Raw genomic sequence first — 17518 nt, forward strand, 5'->3', positions numbered from 1 at the left:
CTCCACCCCTCCAACTCAAATCATAACTACCCTCCAACTCCACCCTCCAACTCAAACTCCACCCTCCAACTCAAACTCTACCCTCCAACTCAAACTCCACCCTCCAAATCATCCCTCCAACACAACCCCTCCGCGCCACAGCATTACTCAGCGCCACAGCATCACTCAGCACCACTCAGCGCCACAGCACCACTCAGCGCCACAGCACCACTCAGCGCCACAGCACCACTCAGCGCCACAGCACCACTCAGCGCCACAGCACCACTCAGCGCCTCTCAGCGCCGCAGCGCCACTCAGCGCCACAGCAATACTCAGCGCAACAGCACCACTCAGCGCAACAGCACCACTCAGCGCAACAGCATCCCTCAACGCCACAGCACCACTGAATGCCACAGCATCGCTCAGCACCACTGAATGCCACAGCATCGCTCAGCACCACTGAAGGCCACAGCATCACTCAGCACCACTGAATGCCACAGCATCGCTCAGCACCACTGAATGCCATGGCATCGCTCAGCACCACTGAATGCCACGGCATCGCTCAGCACCACTGAATGCCACAGCATCACTCAGCACCACTGAAGGCCACAGCATCACTCAGCACCACTGAAGGCCACAGCATCACTCAGCACCACTGAACGCCACAGCATCACTCAGCACCACTGAACGCCACAGCATCATTCTGTGCAACCATTCAACAACAACTGGTTCTAATATGTTCTCTCAATGTTTCAAGCTTTATTACAAATGTCACAAAAAGATGTTAATATTTCACTTCTGTTCTTGGATTTTCATCACAATAAAATACACTGAACATAATCTTCCCAAACGTTATTTACAAAAGTTTAAGCTATTGCCATTATAAATTACAATAACTTTTATTTAAGTATTAATTATTAAAAAACATAAAAGCCATTGTTATTTGTAATATTAATACATCCAAGTCATGTAAATACAACACATATTGCATTACAAATGCTATAGGTGCCACGTTTGCGAAAGTTAAAACTATTGGCATTGTAAATGACAAAGCTATTAATTTCGCTATTTTCAAAACCAACACATAAATAAAAAAATTGTCATTTACAATACCAATACTTCAAACTTTCCTAATGCGAGACCTATTGCATTGCAAATGCTTGTTTTGTATATAGTACATGGCTGTCATATTGTCCGTCCGGATTAAGACACCTTTGTTTTGTACATGTACTTGAAATGATTTTAGAGCTAGGAATATTGCTTGTAGCTCTAGATGATTTATGGGGAGCACTTTTTGTTGAGTGGTCCATTTACCTTGAGTGGTATGTTGGAGGAGATGAGCTCCCCAACCTGTGAGTGATGCGTCTGTTGTAAGTACTATCTGTGGAACAGGTTCTAGAAACAGCTGCCCCTTGGACAGGTTTTTGGTGTTCCACCACTGCAGAGAGCAATGTGTGCGGCTGTTCACCAACACCAGATCTGTAAGATGTCCTTGAGCCTGATTCCACTGTAGTGCTAGACATTCTACTTTGAAGTCTTGCATATGGTACAATGAAGATGCAAGATGCCATCATGCCAATGAGTTGCATGAACACTTTTGCTGGAAGAAAGTGGTTGTTTTGAAATTTTGCAACTATGGCTTGAATGCTTACTACAACATACATACAATTAGTTAAGGGTTCGAGGGACAGTTTAAAGACCTGAGCACAGTTATAACCCCCCTGGGAAGACTATGAAAAACAACGGATAACTGTGGGTCTACCAACAAAATCAAGACTATGTGTGTGTAGGGCTGGCTATGTGTCTGCTACCAAAGTTGAATAGAAGACAAACTATTGGACAATTAACCATTGTGAAAAAATGTCCATCAGTTACTCGTTCTGTGCCACCCAGTACACCATTTGGTCTACTTCACAGTAGGTAGTCCATTGTTTATCTCTGTGAATATGGAAGGGAGATAATTAATGAAGGATGGATGTCTGGTAGATGTTATTCACTTGTAACTGCCGGGCAGGCTGTTAGGAGTACCGACGGAGAGAGCGGTGCTTCAATTTCCTGAGCTGTTTGCCAGGTGAGGCGAGGCATTTTCCCCTTACAAATTAAGGAGGGAAAGTGGAAGTGAACAGGTGACATTTAGCATTTCTGTTCACGTATGTCCTTTTGTATTTACTTATTATTTTGTTCACATAAGCAGTAGCAATCAAGTTTATGGGTCCTGAGGAAGCGGCAGGTACAGTGCTTGACCTTTAATAGTCCGCAGAAACATGTCGACCAGATTACCCAGTCAGAAGTTATTTGTTTGAACCATCTAACTTTTTTGCACTCTATTGTTTTTAGCGTTGGAGGTGCATGACTCCAGAATAAAGTTATATTGCATGCATCATCCAATCTTATGTTTAACACACTCACTTTTTTCACCAATGCACTGCTCTCAGTTACAAGTGAATAACATCTACCAGACATCCATCCTTCATTAATTATCTCCCTTCCATATTCACGGAGATAAACAATGGACTACCAACTGTGAAGTAGACCAAATGATGTACTGGGTGGCACAGAACGAGTAACTGATGGACATTTTTTCACAATGGTTAATTGTCCAATAGTTTGTCTTCTATTCAACTTTGGTAGCAGGCACATAGCCAGCCCTACACACACATAGTCTTGATTTTGTTGGTAGACCCACAGTTATCCGTTGTTTTTTATTGAATGCTTACTATCCTGGCTGGACTGGGATATGCTAGAGCTGTAGAGGTGTTTATTATGGCTCCCAGATACTGGTGTATATGGGAGGGCTGGAGATGCGACTTGGTGTAATTTATTGTGAACCCTAAGTCATGTAATGTTTGAATGGTTTGATGAGTGTGATGAACACACTGATTGAGTGACCTGACTTTTATTAGCCAGTCGTCGAGATATGGGAAGACATGAATGTGTTGTCTTCTGAGATGTGTTGCTACTACTGCGAGGCATTTTGTAAACACTCTTGGTGTAGTTGTCACTCCGAATTGGAGGACTTTAAACTGGTAGTGCTGTCCGTTTAGTACAAACCTTAGATACTTCCTGTGAGAAGGAAGTATAGGAATGTGGAAGTATGCGTCCTTGAGATCTAGTGTGGCAAGGAAGTCGCCTTGTTTTAACAGTGGTGGCACTTGTTGCAGTGACCATGTGAAAATGATCTGACTGTGTGTATAGGTTGAAGGGCCTGAAATCGAGAATTGGTCTTAGTGTCCCGTCCTTTTTGGGTATTAGGAAGTACAGCGAGTAAACCCCTGTTCCTTGATGCTCTAAGGGACCCATCTCTGTTGCATCCTTTTGAAGCAATGAGAGAACTTCTTGTTTTAGTAGCGTAAGATGTTCTGTGGACATAGGACGCTGCTTGGGTGGTATGTGTGGAGGGGTAGCTGTGAGTTCTCGGAAGTAACCATGTTGGATAATTTGTCTAACCCACTTGTCTGTTGTGATGGAATTCCAGACAGGTAGGAACTGTGTTAACCCCTCCCATGCTGGTGACGGAACCGCTCCGTCACCAGCCTCGGTCGCGCTGGGCTGGTGACGGACCAGTTCCGTCACGCCGCGCTCGGCGCGCCTGCGCGGCGCTGATTTCGCGCCTGCGCTGGACATTCCATTGAGCGGGCGGGGCCGTGACAGAACCGCTCCGTCACAAGCACAGCACGCCCGAGGCTCGTGACGGAGCGGTTCCGTCACGAGCATGGGAGCACCGCGCGGCCCCCCTTACCACCTAGCGCTGCGGCGGAATTGCCGCCACATCGAAGGGGTTAATCTCCCCCCGACTGGAGTTGGATGTTGCGGGGGGAGCGGAAGGAAGTCACTGTTTAGTGTTGGAAGAGGTACGGTTGTTGTTATTACCCCGACCTCTTTCTTTGTTGTTGTTTCCCCTATATCCTCCTCTGAAATATCCTCTACGGGGGTATGTTTGTGTGTTGGATTTTAAGGAAGAGGAATTGTCTGCTCCAATTTGTTTGGAGGCTCCTCTGTAGAAGGAACGAAGAAAGGAGCCACATGCTTGTGTCCTTTTTCATTTTTTCTAGCGCAGTGTCCACAGCAGGGCCAAAAAGTTGTTGTTGGGTAAACGGCTGATTAGAATAGTAGTTTAGACTTCCTGCTTGAAACCTAAGATGTGTAGCCAGGCGTGATGTCTAAGGAGCACACTAGTATTTCTAGCTCTAGAAGCTGTATTTGCTACATCAAGTGCACATTTTATTGATGCATTTGTAATTAGTTTACCTTCTTGGATTAGGTCATTTGCTTGTGTCTTGTATTGCTCAGGCAAATGCTGAATAAGTGTTTCTAACTGGTCATAATGTGCCCTGTCATATCTTGTAAGCAGTGCTTGGGTATTAGCTATGCACCAGGTGTTGGATGCATGAGCAGCTATTCTTTTGCCTGAAGCATCTATCATTTTTGATTCTTTATCTGGAGGTGGAGCTTCTCCTGATGTCTGGGAGTTAGCCCACTTTCTTGCATTGGAAGCTACTAAAGAATCAAGTGGCATTTGACCTTTTATATAGGCAGGGTCTGAAGGTGCAAGCCTATATTTTTTCTCTATTCTTAGGTATAGGATCCTAGGTCGTACAGGATCTTTAAATACATCAGGGGCATGCCTAATGACTCCTTTGATCATAGGTAATATTTGTACTGACTTTTGGGAGTGCTCAAAAGTGTCTAATAAAAAGTCCTCTTCTGCTTCATCTGAGTGCATTGTAACACCATGATAGATGGCAGCTCTATTAATTAACTGTCCAAAATCAATGTTGTCCTCAGGAGGAGATGGTTTTGAGGGATATGTGTGGGTATTGGGTACTCCCAATCAAGTGGGTCACTTGGATATGTAAAAGGGCCCTCTGGGTCACCTGGGCCCCCACCCCCCCATGTCCCATGTCCTTATCATCCTCATTAGGTGGGGGTGTATGTGGAGAAACATGAGGCGGAGGCGTGTGAGGTGGAGGAGTAATAGGCTTAGGCTTAGGTAGAGGAAGAGGGTTAGGAGGAATTAAAGGAGAAGAAGGATGTATAGGAGATGTTGCAGAGACCTTCTTTTTAACAGGCACTGGAGGAACGGGTGCTGTGTCCAATTTCCTCTTTCTCTGTGGTTCTGTGGTAACATGTCCTGTTTTTGGATCAATGTAGATCTCTTAATGCTTTGGATCAATAGGATCTGGCTGAAAGAGTTCCTCTTCCTCATGCTCCGCTATTGGTGCCGATTCTTGTCTTTAGCCTTAGGAGTTGTAATAGAGTCCTTTGGCGTAGCTTTTGGCTCTGAGGGTTTCGGTTTCTGTGCCAAAGCTGTTTTTTTTCGGTACGGAAGCCATTTTGTCTACGGGCTTAGAAGGTTTCGAGCCCAGTTTGTATTTCGAAGTTAACGGCGTCGGAATCTGTTTCTGAGCCGAGACTTCTTTCGGTTTCGGTGCCGAAGGCGCAGGAGGGACTGGAACGTGCGGTTTGCTCGGTCCCGAGCTACGGGAAGGCGTTTGGGTTTTCTTCGGAGCAGAGCTGGAGGTTGTTTTCGGTCTCGACTGGGCCCAGCAGGCGGAGTGTTGACCATTGCCTTCTTTGGTGGAGGGGTTGGGGTAGGGGCAGTAGTACTCAAACGTTGACCCGGAGTAATGGAGTCATCTGAGTCATCTGCCCTAGGAACGATTTCCAGATCTTCGGAATCTTCTTTGGGAACATCAGGGCCTTCATCGAAGATGTCTACCGGTTCCAGGACTGATCTCTGCATGATGTGTCGATGGGCCCTTCGATCTAGGATGGTCTTCTTGGATCGAAATGAAGTGCAAGCTGGACTCGTCGTGTTCCGGTGATAGGCACAGGTTACAAACCTTGTGATGGTCACTGAGTGGGAACTTTGCTCCACACTGGGGGCATTTTTTGAATGGCGTCCTTTCCATGGGCTGTAGGCCTCACGGCGTGGATAGGCCCCAACGGCGACGTCGACGATCGGAATGGAAGCGATGAAGTTGAGTCGAAGGCTTTGTTGTGGAAGTAAATTTGGAAGTTTTTTGAAGTTTTTTTTCGCATCGAACTAGCAGTTTGAACTAGAGCGGAAAAGTTTCATCCAAACCAAATGGCGGAAAAAAACAATATAAGGATTGAGTCGATGCCCATGAGCACTATCGTCCAAGAGAGGAGTCCCCTATATCGTGACTGCAAAGACTTCTTCCAAGACAACAACAAGGTGCAAGCATCCGAGTCCAACACCAGGTGGCGATCTAATGCTCAGTGTGAGATCTGCAGCTCATATGCCTCGAACAGGATCTTCCGGAGCTGGCTAAAGAGCAATTATGGCGAGTATCTTTAAATCTGTTATATACTCTGGTCAAACAATCATTACTTAAAAATAATCATTTGTTTACTTTGCATAGAGCTTATTGGTCACCAGCAAAGTTGGCTAGGATCATATCAGAACCATCAAAATATAAGCAGTGCGGTGGCACAGAGGAGGACGATATACACATTTTCGTGGATTTCCCGTAATTAGCCTTCTTCTGGGGTTAATGCATGTCAGGTGTTTCAAGAAATTATTGCCTGCGAAATTAAGGTAAACCCCTGCCTGATCCTGTTTTGGATGGACTTGTGCCCTTACTGGGACGAGTTAAACTCGGATCAGGCCTCACTGATATTTTTTCTGATATTTCTAGCAAGAAAGGAAATCTGTCAGAGATGGATTTCTCCCAAACTGCCAAAAGGTATCAGAATGGCTGAGCTCTGTAAGAGATGTCAGTAGTCTGGACTTGGACCGTAAGTCAGCCTCAGTAGAGAAAAGATGGCTTCCCTTTGTGATATGGCAAAATAAATCATACCATCCTATGATTACACCTCTATCTTGCCATCCCATTGCATCCCAGACCTTACCATGCCATCCTATACCTTATCCGCAAAACACACTAGATGATGGATGGAATGTTGCCCCGGGGTCCCGTGCTCACTACGCAACTGGAGTCAAGCTATCCTGGCCGATGATGGCCGATAGCCAGAAACCGGTCCGAGAATGCTTGATTCCGGTCCAGGATAGACATGGCTTGGCAGTTCGGGCTGGACTGTTCCCATGAGGCACAGGGTCAAGACTGATTTGCATATGGCCATGTCTGAACTGGGGTGGCGTGGTGAGCAAAAGAACAATGGATTAAACCCAGATCTGTGACTGGGGGTGAATGTTTTGCCAATGTGCAACATTCCGTCCATCATCTTGTGTGTTATCCTATACCTTATCGCCATCCCATCCATTGCCACCATATTATACCATGATTCCAATCCATGGTGCCACACCATCCCATCATAACGTTCCATACTATACCATGGTACACCCTAACGTACCATACACCATAACATTTCATAACATACATACCATACCATTCCATTCCATTCCACACCATACCATTTTCATTACCAGTAACATACAAAGCTAATCATCACAATGATAATTACCTTTATAACTCTTCACCACCTCTGGGCACTGAATCATCACATTTTTACACCTGTAATAACACAAATATCACCTTTGCATGAAAGACCAATGACATCTTACAGGAACAAAGAATAAACATCACATAAGATCTGTATTTGCAATAATATTCAGTATTAAGAGCAGCCCCTGCAGACTAGTGCTCAGTTTGAGTTACTGTTCATACACAACAGTCAAAGCTCTAACGATATCCAAAAGTACCTTTAATATCTTATGACAGGATGTGGGTGTTCTAAGGCAGATAGCTCAGTGAGACTAGCGTGCTTCACGTGATGCCATGAAGTGCCACAGTCTTCTAGGAGCGGTGGTCAGCTCAGTGAGACCAGTGTGTTTCATGTGATGCCATGGAGTGCCACAGTGTGGGTCTTCTAGGAGCAGCGGTATTAGCTCAGTATGAGTGACGCTTTCTTGCAGGTTACATCTGCTCCTGGTGGAGTCTTGTGTATATACTTAATAAATACCTTCTTAACTGAGGTCCACGAATATTCCTGCCAGCGCCCACAACACAACACTGACACGTCCAATCCCTGACAGTGCAAGCCTTGTCACCATTCCTCTACAACCAGGATGTTGGGTAGCTTTAGTGGGATATAAAAGAAAGATTTGAAACCAGACCCCTAAGTAATGAAATATTGGTTACAAGACAAAAATCTCCCACATCTTAGGGCACAGCAGATTTTAGGCCTTAGGGGAAGGATCACAGAGGGAGGGATAAAGGAACAGGTTAGGAGGCTCAGTAAAGGGAAAGCAGCAGGCCCAGAGGGGATCCCATCTGAATGCTATAAATATTGTTAAACTCTTTGATCCCTTTCTGGGTATCTTATTTTAATGAGATCTATCTGGAGAGCTGTTAAATTCCACCTTCCTGGTATGAGGCAACTGTGGCTATGATCCTTAAGCCGGGTGAAGATGCTAGGTTAGCGGATTCCCATAGATCAATATTGTTGTTGAACTCTGATTAGAAAATGATCAAAGGAATCTTGTCAAAGAGTTTATCAGATGTCCTTCAAACGTTGATCCATTTCGATCAAAAGGGGTTTGTGCCTAACAGACCGCTGTATGAATTCGACTTATCAGTGCGAATGATATGGTCGAGGCCTTTAATCAAAAATTGATGCTGCTAAAGCATTTGACAGGGTTATTTGGGTCTATCTTTGGGAGCTATTGCAGAATTATGGTTTCAGCAGCAATGTTACTAGAATTGGGCAAATGTTATATAAGGTGCTGGCAACCAAGATTTTGATTAAGTGTGAACTTATAGTTTAGTTTCAGACATCTAGGGGAACTAGGCAGGGGTGTCCTTTGTCGCCAATTCTGTTTCATCTACATATTGAGCCCTTTTCCCAGATGATTCGGCAGGATTATACCATTGTTCCCTTTGAAGCTGCAGGGTTACCAACCAGAATAGCACTGTGTGCTGATGACATAGTTCTGTATACATCGAACTGAGAGCTCTCTGAGATGCATGCCGGAGATTTTAGGAGTCTTTCAGGGTATTTAATCTACATGGGGAAGATAGAGATTATGGCATGGGCTAAAGAGAAGGTGCGGCTTCAAACCAGGAACCGGATTAGGTATCTAGGGATTATGGTATCTCAGAGTTTGAAGGAAATACCGGCTGTAAACCTAACTAAGGTATGCCATTGCTATCATGGAAAAAAATCGATGCTGATATGAGAAATGATACATTCATTAATGTAAATGAAATTGCATCCTTATTAACGAAGTTACTCGTTTTGAATTCCACATCAACCCTGACTTGCATATACATAGTGAGACAAGCACCTAGACCTAGGACCAAGGTTATTGATTGACAGGTCACAGGTGGGGTGGCACGTAGCTGGCAGACAAATGAACGGACAGGAAACCTTAGCTCAATCCCACAGATAGGCGTAGCCACACTACAATGGTCGAGGGAGATTGACCTCAAAGTACACATGGCCGGAGAGGGCACGCGCGCTCCTAAAACACCATAACGCCAGATATCACTTAAGTTAAGAATATATAGCCAATCAGAACACAGCACACACAGTAATCATGCGCTACCCATGCCAGACATCTAGACACTTTACCCATGGCGGCATTGTGTCCACGCAAGGTCGAGGCCCACCAGGATTATCCATTAAAATTCATTTATGTCTCTAGAGGCAGCAACTTACATTACTCCCCATACAAGAACTGCCAGAAACATTTTATTGTCTATAATGAACTGTACATAAGAATGCTACAGATCGATTGTAAATTGAGACAGTCTTCAGACCCTGTACCTGTAACTGTGCCCAGCTGCTATAATTCATTAAATGAACTGTTCCTGTTCTGCCAAACGCCTCTTGTCTCTTGTTTTTCAAAGGTATTTCATGTTCAAGCAACACCATGATATAGATACTCCCCTTAGAAGATGGTGGGGAAAATCAACCTCTCAGTATCTCTGAGAGGGTGAACATCATTAAGATGCTGGTTATTCCTACGGTGATCTTCTTGTTTCACACTATGCCACCTCCTTTCCCTAAAAGCGTTTGCAGAAATTGCAAGGGAGGTTCAACAGTTTGATATGGGCATCGAGGGGAGCCAGGATCTCCTGAAAGAAGCTCCTGATGAGACTAAAGCAAGGGAGGGTCGGCAGCTTTATATGGGAATCCAGGGGAGCCAGGATCTCATAAAAGAAGCTCCGGAGGAGACTGAAACAAGGGAGGATCAGCAGCTTTACATGGGCATCCAGGGGACAGCACGCAATTGGGCAAACGCGGGTGCTTTTCCTGCATTTGCCCCGCCCATTGCCTATTGGTGTCTGTTACCCGCACAGCCAACATCTGTTTTGCATTATTGTGCCGTTCACGGAAACCCTTCCGTTGTTTTAGAAGTCCTGGTCCCTTCTACAACATCTTGGATTTATTTTACATCCGGCCACTGTGTTTGTTCGAGAGTTTGGTGTGCTGGACCCTACGCTGATCAAAGTGGGGCAAACCAAAGCGTGAAAGAGTACAAAGTCATGAGCGATGTTGTGACTTTATAATGTTGGTCACTATCGGCGACCGTACTGCCGTTTCCAGTGCGTCGTCCATGTTATGTTATTACTCACATTCCATTCTGGAATGTTAGGAACTGTATTTTTATGACGTCACACTAGGAGAAAAGAGTTGGCGAAGTAAAGACGACGTGGTCAAACTAAAAAAAGGACAAGAAAAGATCATAATGAATGGAAGAGGAGTAGAGGAAGAAAGTGCCAACGATAGTATCCTTGAATGGGATGAGGTATCGGATTGCAATTATTCTAGAGAAGCAGAAGACAGCTGTAATGCGACTGCCACAGGGGGAATGGACGAAAGTGGCATTGGGGACAAAAGTCAAGTCAGGATGGAGATGGACAGAGTCCCTGTGACCGATCCAGGACTGGGTGGAAAAAGTACTCAGACCAGATGTGGAAGGCAAATTAGGATGCCTAAGCGTTATGAAGACTTTGTTCAGGATTGACTGAATTTTGGTTGAAATGTGAAGGAGGGAGATGTTGTGACTTTATAATGTTGGTCACTATCGGCGACCGTACTGCCGTTTCCAGTGCGTCGTCCATGTTATGTTATTACTCACATTCCATTCTGGAATGTTAGGAACTGTATTTATATGACGTCACACCGGCGTCCATGTCATTGTCCCCGTACCTAGTCCTTGTCACTAACCCTGCCCCAGCTGTGTCCCCGTGAGCCTTTCTACCTAATAAATACTTATCCCCACTCTGTGGTCCTCATCTTAATTACAACAATGGCGACGAGGGTTAATTGAGGAGAGGCTCACGGACATCGTTGAAGACATCGGCAAGCACCTCAGCTTTGAAATCGAGCAAGGGGTAAAACAGTAAAAGCTGAATCGAATAAGCGGAAGAAAGAAGTAAGTGACTAACCGCTGTTAAGGCGCCGCTGGGAAGACTGAGTGTGAGGCACGGCGAAATTGACGCGCGTGAAGCATCATGGGATTGCTCTGAGCGTCAGGCTTGATCTGGATGCTGATTGGTGCAACGTCACCGACGTGCGGCCATTTTGGTAATCGAACGAAGGAAAATCCTGTCAGTTTCACATGAGAATGCCGGAGAAAATAAACAGTGCGTGAAAGTGAATGCACAGCGCATGAAAACGTTAGCACAACAATCGGAAAGGGAGCGAGCCAATGATTTATATGAGTGCCATATAAAATAAAATATAGTAAGAGTACGGGGCTGTACATTAAAAAGGAAAACAAAGGAAAGTAAAGGAATAATAACTGTGTAAACAGACTATGCAGAAAGGAAAGGAAGTTCTATAACATTGAGAAAAAAAAAAGGAAATAAGTAGTGGGAGCAAGATTTAGGAATAAAAGAAGACCAAGTGTCATTTAAGGATATTAAAAAAGAAAATAATAATAAAATGGCCCAAAGCAACAATATTTGTATCCCACCACTCTTCCTTGAGGAACCTGGGAAACCCATAATGAAATGGAAGAATTGGTTAAGAGCCTTTGAGAACTATATAGTGTCTATAGATGGTAAGAAATATGACGCAGAGAGAAAAAAAATCGCTTCTGTTCGGATTATTGGGGAAAACAGGTCATGAAGTATTCGATAGCCTACCCGAATACGAAAGTCCACCTGGGGTGTTCATACCTCTCAATGAGTACCAGGAGGCAGTCAAAAGGCTCGAGAAACAGTATGACGAGGAAAGCAATATAATGGTTGGTAAACATAAATTTGCGCTGAGAAAGCAGGAAGAAGGAGAGACAATCGAACAGTATATAGCGTGCTTGAGAGTGCTAGCGAAAGATTGTGAATTCAACGAGATGACTGATATCTATATTAGAGACCAAGTGGTGTTTTGTTGTCACTCGAAGAAGGTGCAAGAAAGGTTGTTGACATGCAGAAACCCAACATTGCAGGAAGTGACAGACATCACAAAGGCCATTGAAAGATCATTGATTACCACGAAAGCGTTATCAAGCAGCACTAGCAATGATAATGTGTTCTACCTACAAGAAAAAAGATAAATGACCACAAAAGCTCTGAGAGAAATTGGGGAGACAAGAAAGTGGCGACAAAAATAATGAGTTGTTACAGGTGTGGAGCGCAAGACCACCTTGCAGATTGCCGCACATGCCCAGCCATGGGAAGGAGATGCGCGAAATGTAAAAGGGTTGGTCACTACACGGTACTGTGTAAAACAAAAATGAGGTCAAATGAAAATATAAAGGTGAATACTGTTGGAGATTTCGATGAGGAAATGTGCGAGAAAATCGTACTCTATGTGGAGATGGAAGATGGGAAGATAAAGGGGCCCATCGGTGATATGAAAATCGGAGACATTGAGTTGAAGTTCACGGCGGATTCAGGGTCACCTATAACGATCATATCGGACAAGATATTCGAGGAAAAATGGAAAGATGTAACGCTACATGACACGGATGTAAACCCCAAGGCTTTTGGGGAGCAGAATATCGAAATGTTAGGGTATTTCTGTGACACAGTGACATTTAAGGGCAGAGTGATAAACACAAAAATATATGTAGCAATAAAAGGCAGAATTTTGATAGGTTTTATAAATAATATATGTCTAACGGAGAAAAAAGAAGGAATTGAAGAAATAATGGAAAAGTACAAAGCAGTTTTCAGGAATGCAATAGGATGTGTCAAAGGCTTTACGCAAGAAATCAAGCTGAAAGAAAATGCAGTACCGATCAAGCACAAAGTGAGAGCGATTCCATTATCAATAAGAGAAGAATTAAAAGGAGTGCTCGGGAAATTGTGTAAAGAAGACGTGATAGAGGAGACCGATGCATCCGAATGGGTGTCCGCAATAGTGGTCTCGAAGAAAAGGAAGACAGGTGAAATAAGGCTTTGTGTGGACCTCAGGCCCTTAAACAAAAATATTCTGGTGAACTGCCACCCACTCCCAATGATTCAGGAAATCTTACAATCAGTAGCTGGATCAAAGTACTTTACTCTGATCGACCTAAAAGCCGCCTACCACCAGGTCATGTTGTCAGAAGAGTCAAAAAATCTCACAACATTCATCACACCTTTCGGTGCTTTCAAATACATAAGACGGCCGTTTGGCCTGGCATCATCCTCAGGCGTGTTCCAAAAGCTAATGGAAATTCTGTTTGGTGAGATTAAAGGAGTCAAGGCGTTCCAGGACGATATCCTTATACACACAGAAACGGAGCAGGAACACTTAAGTGTGCTCAGCAAGGTGTTAGGCGTACTAAAGAACAAAGGAATGACGGTGTCAAAAGAAAAATGTAAATTCATGGAGGAGAGAATTGAGTACCTGGGACACAAGCTGTCATCAGAGGGAATAACACCAAAAAACGACCTGGTCCAAGCAATAAGAGAGGCACCAGAACCAAAGGATAAAGAAACCCTGAAGTCCTTCTTAGGATTTAGCGAGTACTACTCCAAGTTCATAAAGGGATATGCAGACAAGGTGGAACTGCTTAGGAAGATATTAAGGAAAAACGTGACCTACAAGTGGTCAATCGAGCAAGAATTTGCATTTAACAGAATCAAGCAAGACATCGCGGAGGCACCTGCTCTAAAAGCCTACGACCCAATGCTTGGAAATGTAATCACTGTAGATGCCAGTGCCAAAGGCGTAGGAGCTATATTTTGCCAGATGAAAGGTGGTCGAGAGAACACAATAGCGTTCATATCAAGAAGACTAAACGACACAGAAAAGCACTACAGCGCAATCGAGCGTGAGGCAATCGCGTGTGTTTGGGCTGTGCAAAAATTGAAAAACTACCTATGGGGAAAACAGTTTGAAATAGTTACAGATCACAAGCCACTAGTGTATATGATGGATGGAGAAGGTTGAGGAAGCGGAAGAGCCAGCTCCAGACTGATTAGACTGCTGTCTAAGCTCCAAGAGTACACTTTCAGTATCAGGCACATCAAAGGAGGTTTAAACTGCAGGGCCGATTGCTTGTCAAGGCTACCTATAGACAACCAGGATGGCGAAGCATTAGACGATGTGGAATGCGTTGTAGCTTTGATAGATGCAGCGGAAACCAACAGCGGGTCAATAACAGAAGCAGAATGGAAAGATGGCATGGAAAAAGACAGAACAATAAGTAGGGTAATGGACTACATGAAGTCAAAGTGGCCCCCTATTAGGAACCTACAAAATGAGTATAAAAGTTATCAACAGATAAGTGGAGAACTAACAATAGAGAATGGATTCCTGAAAAGGTGCGACCAGTTCATTCCACCAGCAGTTCTGAGAGGAAAAATAATAAAGTTGGCACACAAAGGACACCCCGGCAGTAGTGCAACGAAAAACATTATCAAAAAACACTATTGTGGCCGGGAATACATCACAAGGTGAATGATTTCATTGACAGGTGTGAACCCTGTCCCAAGTCCGACAAACACTGGAAGAAGAGCAAAGGGGAGCTACAGCTAGTGGATATACCCAGCAGACCGTGGCAAAAGGTTGCCGTTGATTTTGCGGGTCTGTTCCAAGGATTGAATGAAGAATGCAAGTATATAATTGTGCTAACGGACTACTACTCCAAATGGGTACATTACAAATTTGTGCGCACAATTACGACAGAACAGGCAATAAAGTTCTTCAAAAAAGTGTTTGCAATGGAAGGGCAACCCAAGATTATTGTCTCCGACAACGGCACGCAACTGGTGTCAAAACAGATGACAGAATATTTAATGCGGGGTATCAAACAAGAAAAGACACCGCTATACAGCCCGAAGAGCAACGGTCAGGTGGAAAGAATGAATAAATTCATAAAAGAGGGAATTCAACTAGCCATCGCATCGCAATTGAATGTGAAGGACAGTATCCGGGAGAAGGTGAACACATATAACAGTACACCGAACGAAACAACCAAGTACACTCCGTTTTTCTTAATGCGAGGACAAGAGTGCAATGATGTACTCACACCAAAACTAAACAATCGGTACAGCAGCAAAGAAGGTGTGGAACAAATTAAGGATAGTGAGCTTTGTGTCAGAGAGAACATTATGCGCAAACAAGAAAAAGTCAAGAGATATTCTGTTTGGGTCAACAAAGCGAAGGTGAAGGACATAGAACAAGGTGATTGGGTGATAACGAAGAAGCCAGGCATGGTGGCCAAGGGAGAGACAACCTATGGTAAACCCCTGCAAGTACAGGAAGCATCCAGAGGAGCAGTGTATCTAGGAGAAAAGAGTTGGCGAAGTAAAGACGACGTGGTCAAACTAAAAAAAGGACAAGAAAAGATCATAATGAATGGAAGAGGAGTAGAGGAAGAAAGTGCCAACGATAGTATCCTTGAATGGGATGAGGTATCGGATTGCAATTATTCTAGAGAAGCAGAAGACAGCTGTAATGCGACTGCCACAGGGGGAATGGACGAAAGTGGCATTGGGGACAAAAGTCAAGTCAGGATGGAGATGGACAGAGTCCCTGTGACCGATCCAGGACTGGGTGGAAAAAGTACTCAGACCAGATGTGGAAGGCAAATTAGGATGCCTAAGCGTTATGAAGACTTTGTTCAGGATTGACTGAATTTTGGTTGAAATGTGAAGGAGGGAGATGTTGTGACTTTATAATGTTGGTCACTATCGGCGACCGTACTGCCGTTTCCAGTGCGTCGTCCATGTTATGTTATTACTCACATTCCATTCTGGAATGTTAGGAACTGTATTTATATGACGTCACACCGGCGTCCATGTCATTGTCCCCGTACCTAGTCCTTGTCACTAACCCTGCCCCAGCTGTGTCCCCGTGAGCCTTTCTACCTAATAAATACTTATCCCCACTCTGTGGTCCTCATCTTAATTACAACAATGGCGACGAGGGTTAATTGAGGAGAGGCTCACGGACATCGTTGAAGACATCGGCAAGCACCTCAGCTTTGAAATCGAGCAAGGGGTAAAACAGTAAAAGCTGAATCGAATAAGCGGAAGAAAGAAGTAAGTGACTAACCGCTGTTAAGGCGCCGCTGGGAAGACTGAGTGTGAGGCACGGCGAAATTGACGCGCGTGAAGCATCATGGGATTGCTCTGAGCGTCAGGCTTGATCTGGATGCTGATTGGTGCAACGTCACCGACGTGCGGCCATTTTGGTAATCGAACGAAGGAAAATCCTGTCAGTTTCACATGAGAATGCCGGAGAAAATAAACAGTGCGTGAAAGTGAATGCACAGCGCATGAAAACGTTAGCACAACAATCGGAAAGGGAGCGAGCCAATGATTTATATGAGTGCCATATAAAATAAAATATAGTAAGAGTACGGGGCTGTACATTAAAAAGGAAAACAAAGGAAAGTAAAGGAATAATAACTGTGTAAACAGACTATGCAGAAAGGAAAGGAAGTTCTATAACATTGAGAAAAAAAAAAGGAAATAAGTAGTGGGAGCAAGATTTAGGAATAAAAGAAGACCAAGTGTCATTTAAGGATATTAAAAAAGAAAATAATAATAAAATGGCCCAAAGCAACAATATTTGTATCCCACCACTCTTCCTTGAGGAACCTGGGAAACCCATAATGAAATGGAAGAATTGGTTAAGAGCCTTTGAGAACTATATAGTGTCTATAGATGGTAAGAAATATGACGCAGAGAGAAAAAAAATCGCTTCTGTTCGGATTATTGGGGAAAACAGGTCATGAAGTATTCGATAGCCTACCCGAATACGAAAGTCCACCTGGGGTGTTCATACCTCTCAATGAGTACCAGGAGGCAGTCAAAAGGCTCGAGAAACAGTATGACGAGGAAAGCAATATAATGGTTGGTAAACATAAATTTGCGCTGAGAAAGCAGGAAGAAGGAGAGACAATCGAACAGTATATAGCGTGCTTGAGAGTGCTAGCGAAAGATTGTGAATTCAACGAGATGACTGATATCTATATTAGAGACCAAGTGGTGTTTTGTTGTCACTCGAAGAAGGTGCAAGAAAGGTTGTTGACATGCAGAAACCCAACATTGCAGGAAGTGACAGACATCACAAAGGCCATTGAAAGATCATTGATTACCACGAAAGCGTTATCAAGCAGCACTAGCAATGATAATGTGTTCTACCTACAAGAAAAAAGATA

The 17518-nt window shown here is 44.0% G+C and overlaps 1 protein-coding gene across 1 annotated transcript in view; it reads right to left on the reverse strand.

Moving 5' to 3' along the window:
* The window catches only part of LOC144754223 (E3 ubiquitin-protein ligase TRIM39-like), a 149886-nt gene that overhangs the window by 17352 nt on the left and 115016 nt on the right, over positions 1-17518 (reverse strand). The window contains exon 5 of the mRNA XM_078641811.1: positions 7429-7478. Within this exon, the coding sequence (XP_078497937.1) occupies positions 7429-7478 (50 nt within the window). The remainder of the gene's footprint in view (positions 1-7428; positions 7479-17518) is intronic.

The sequence above is a fragment of the Lissotriton helveticus genome, chromosome 5_1, assembly GCF_964261635.1.
Source record: "Lissotriton helveticus chromosome 5_1, aLisHel1.1, whole genome shotgun sequence".
In the NCBI taxonomy this organism is placed as follows: domain Eukaryota; kingdom Metazoa; phylum Chordata; class Amphibia; order Caudata; family Salamandridae; genus Lissotriton; species Lissotriton helveticus.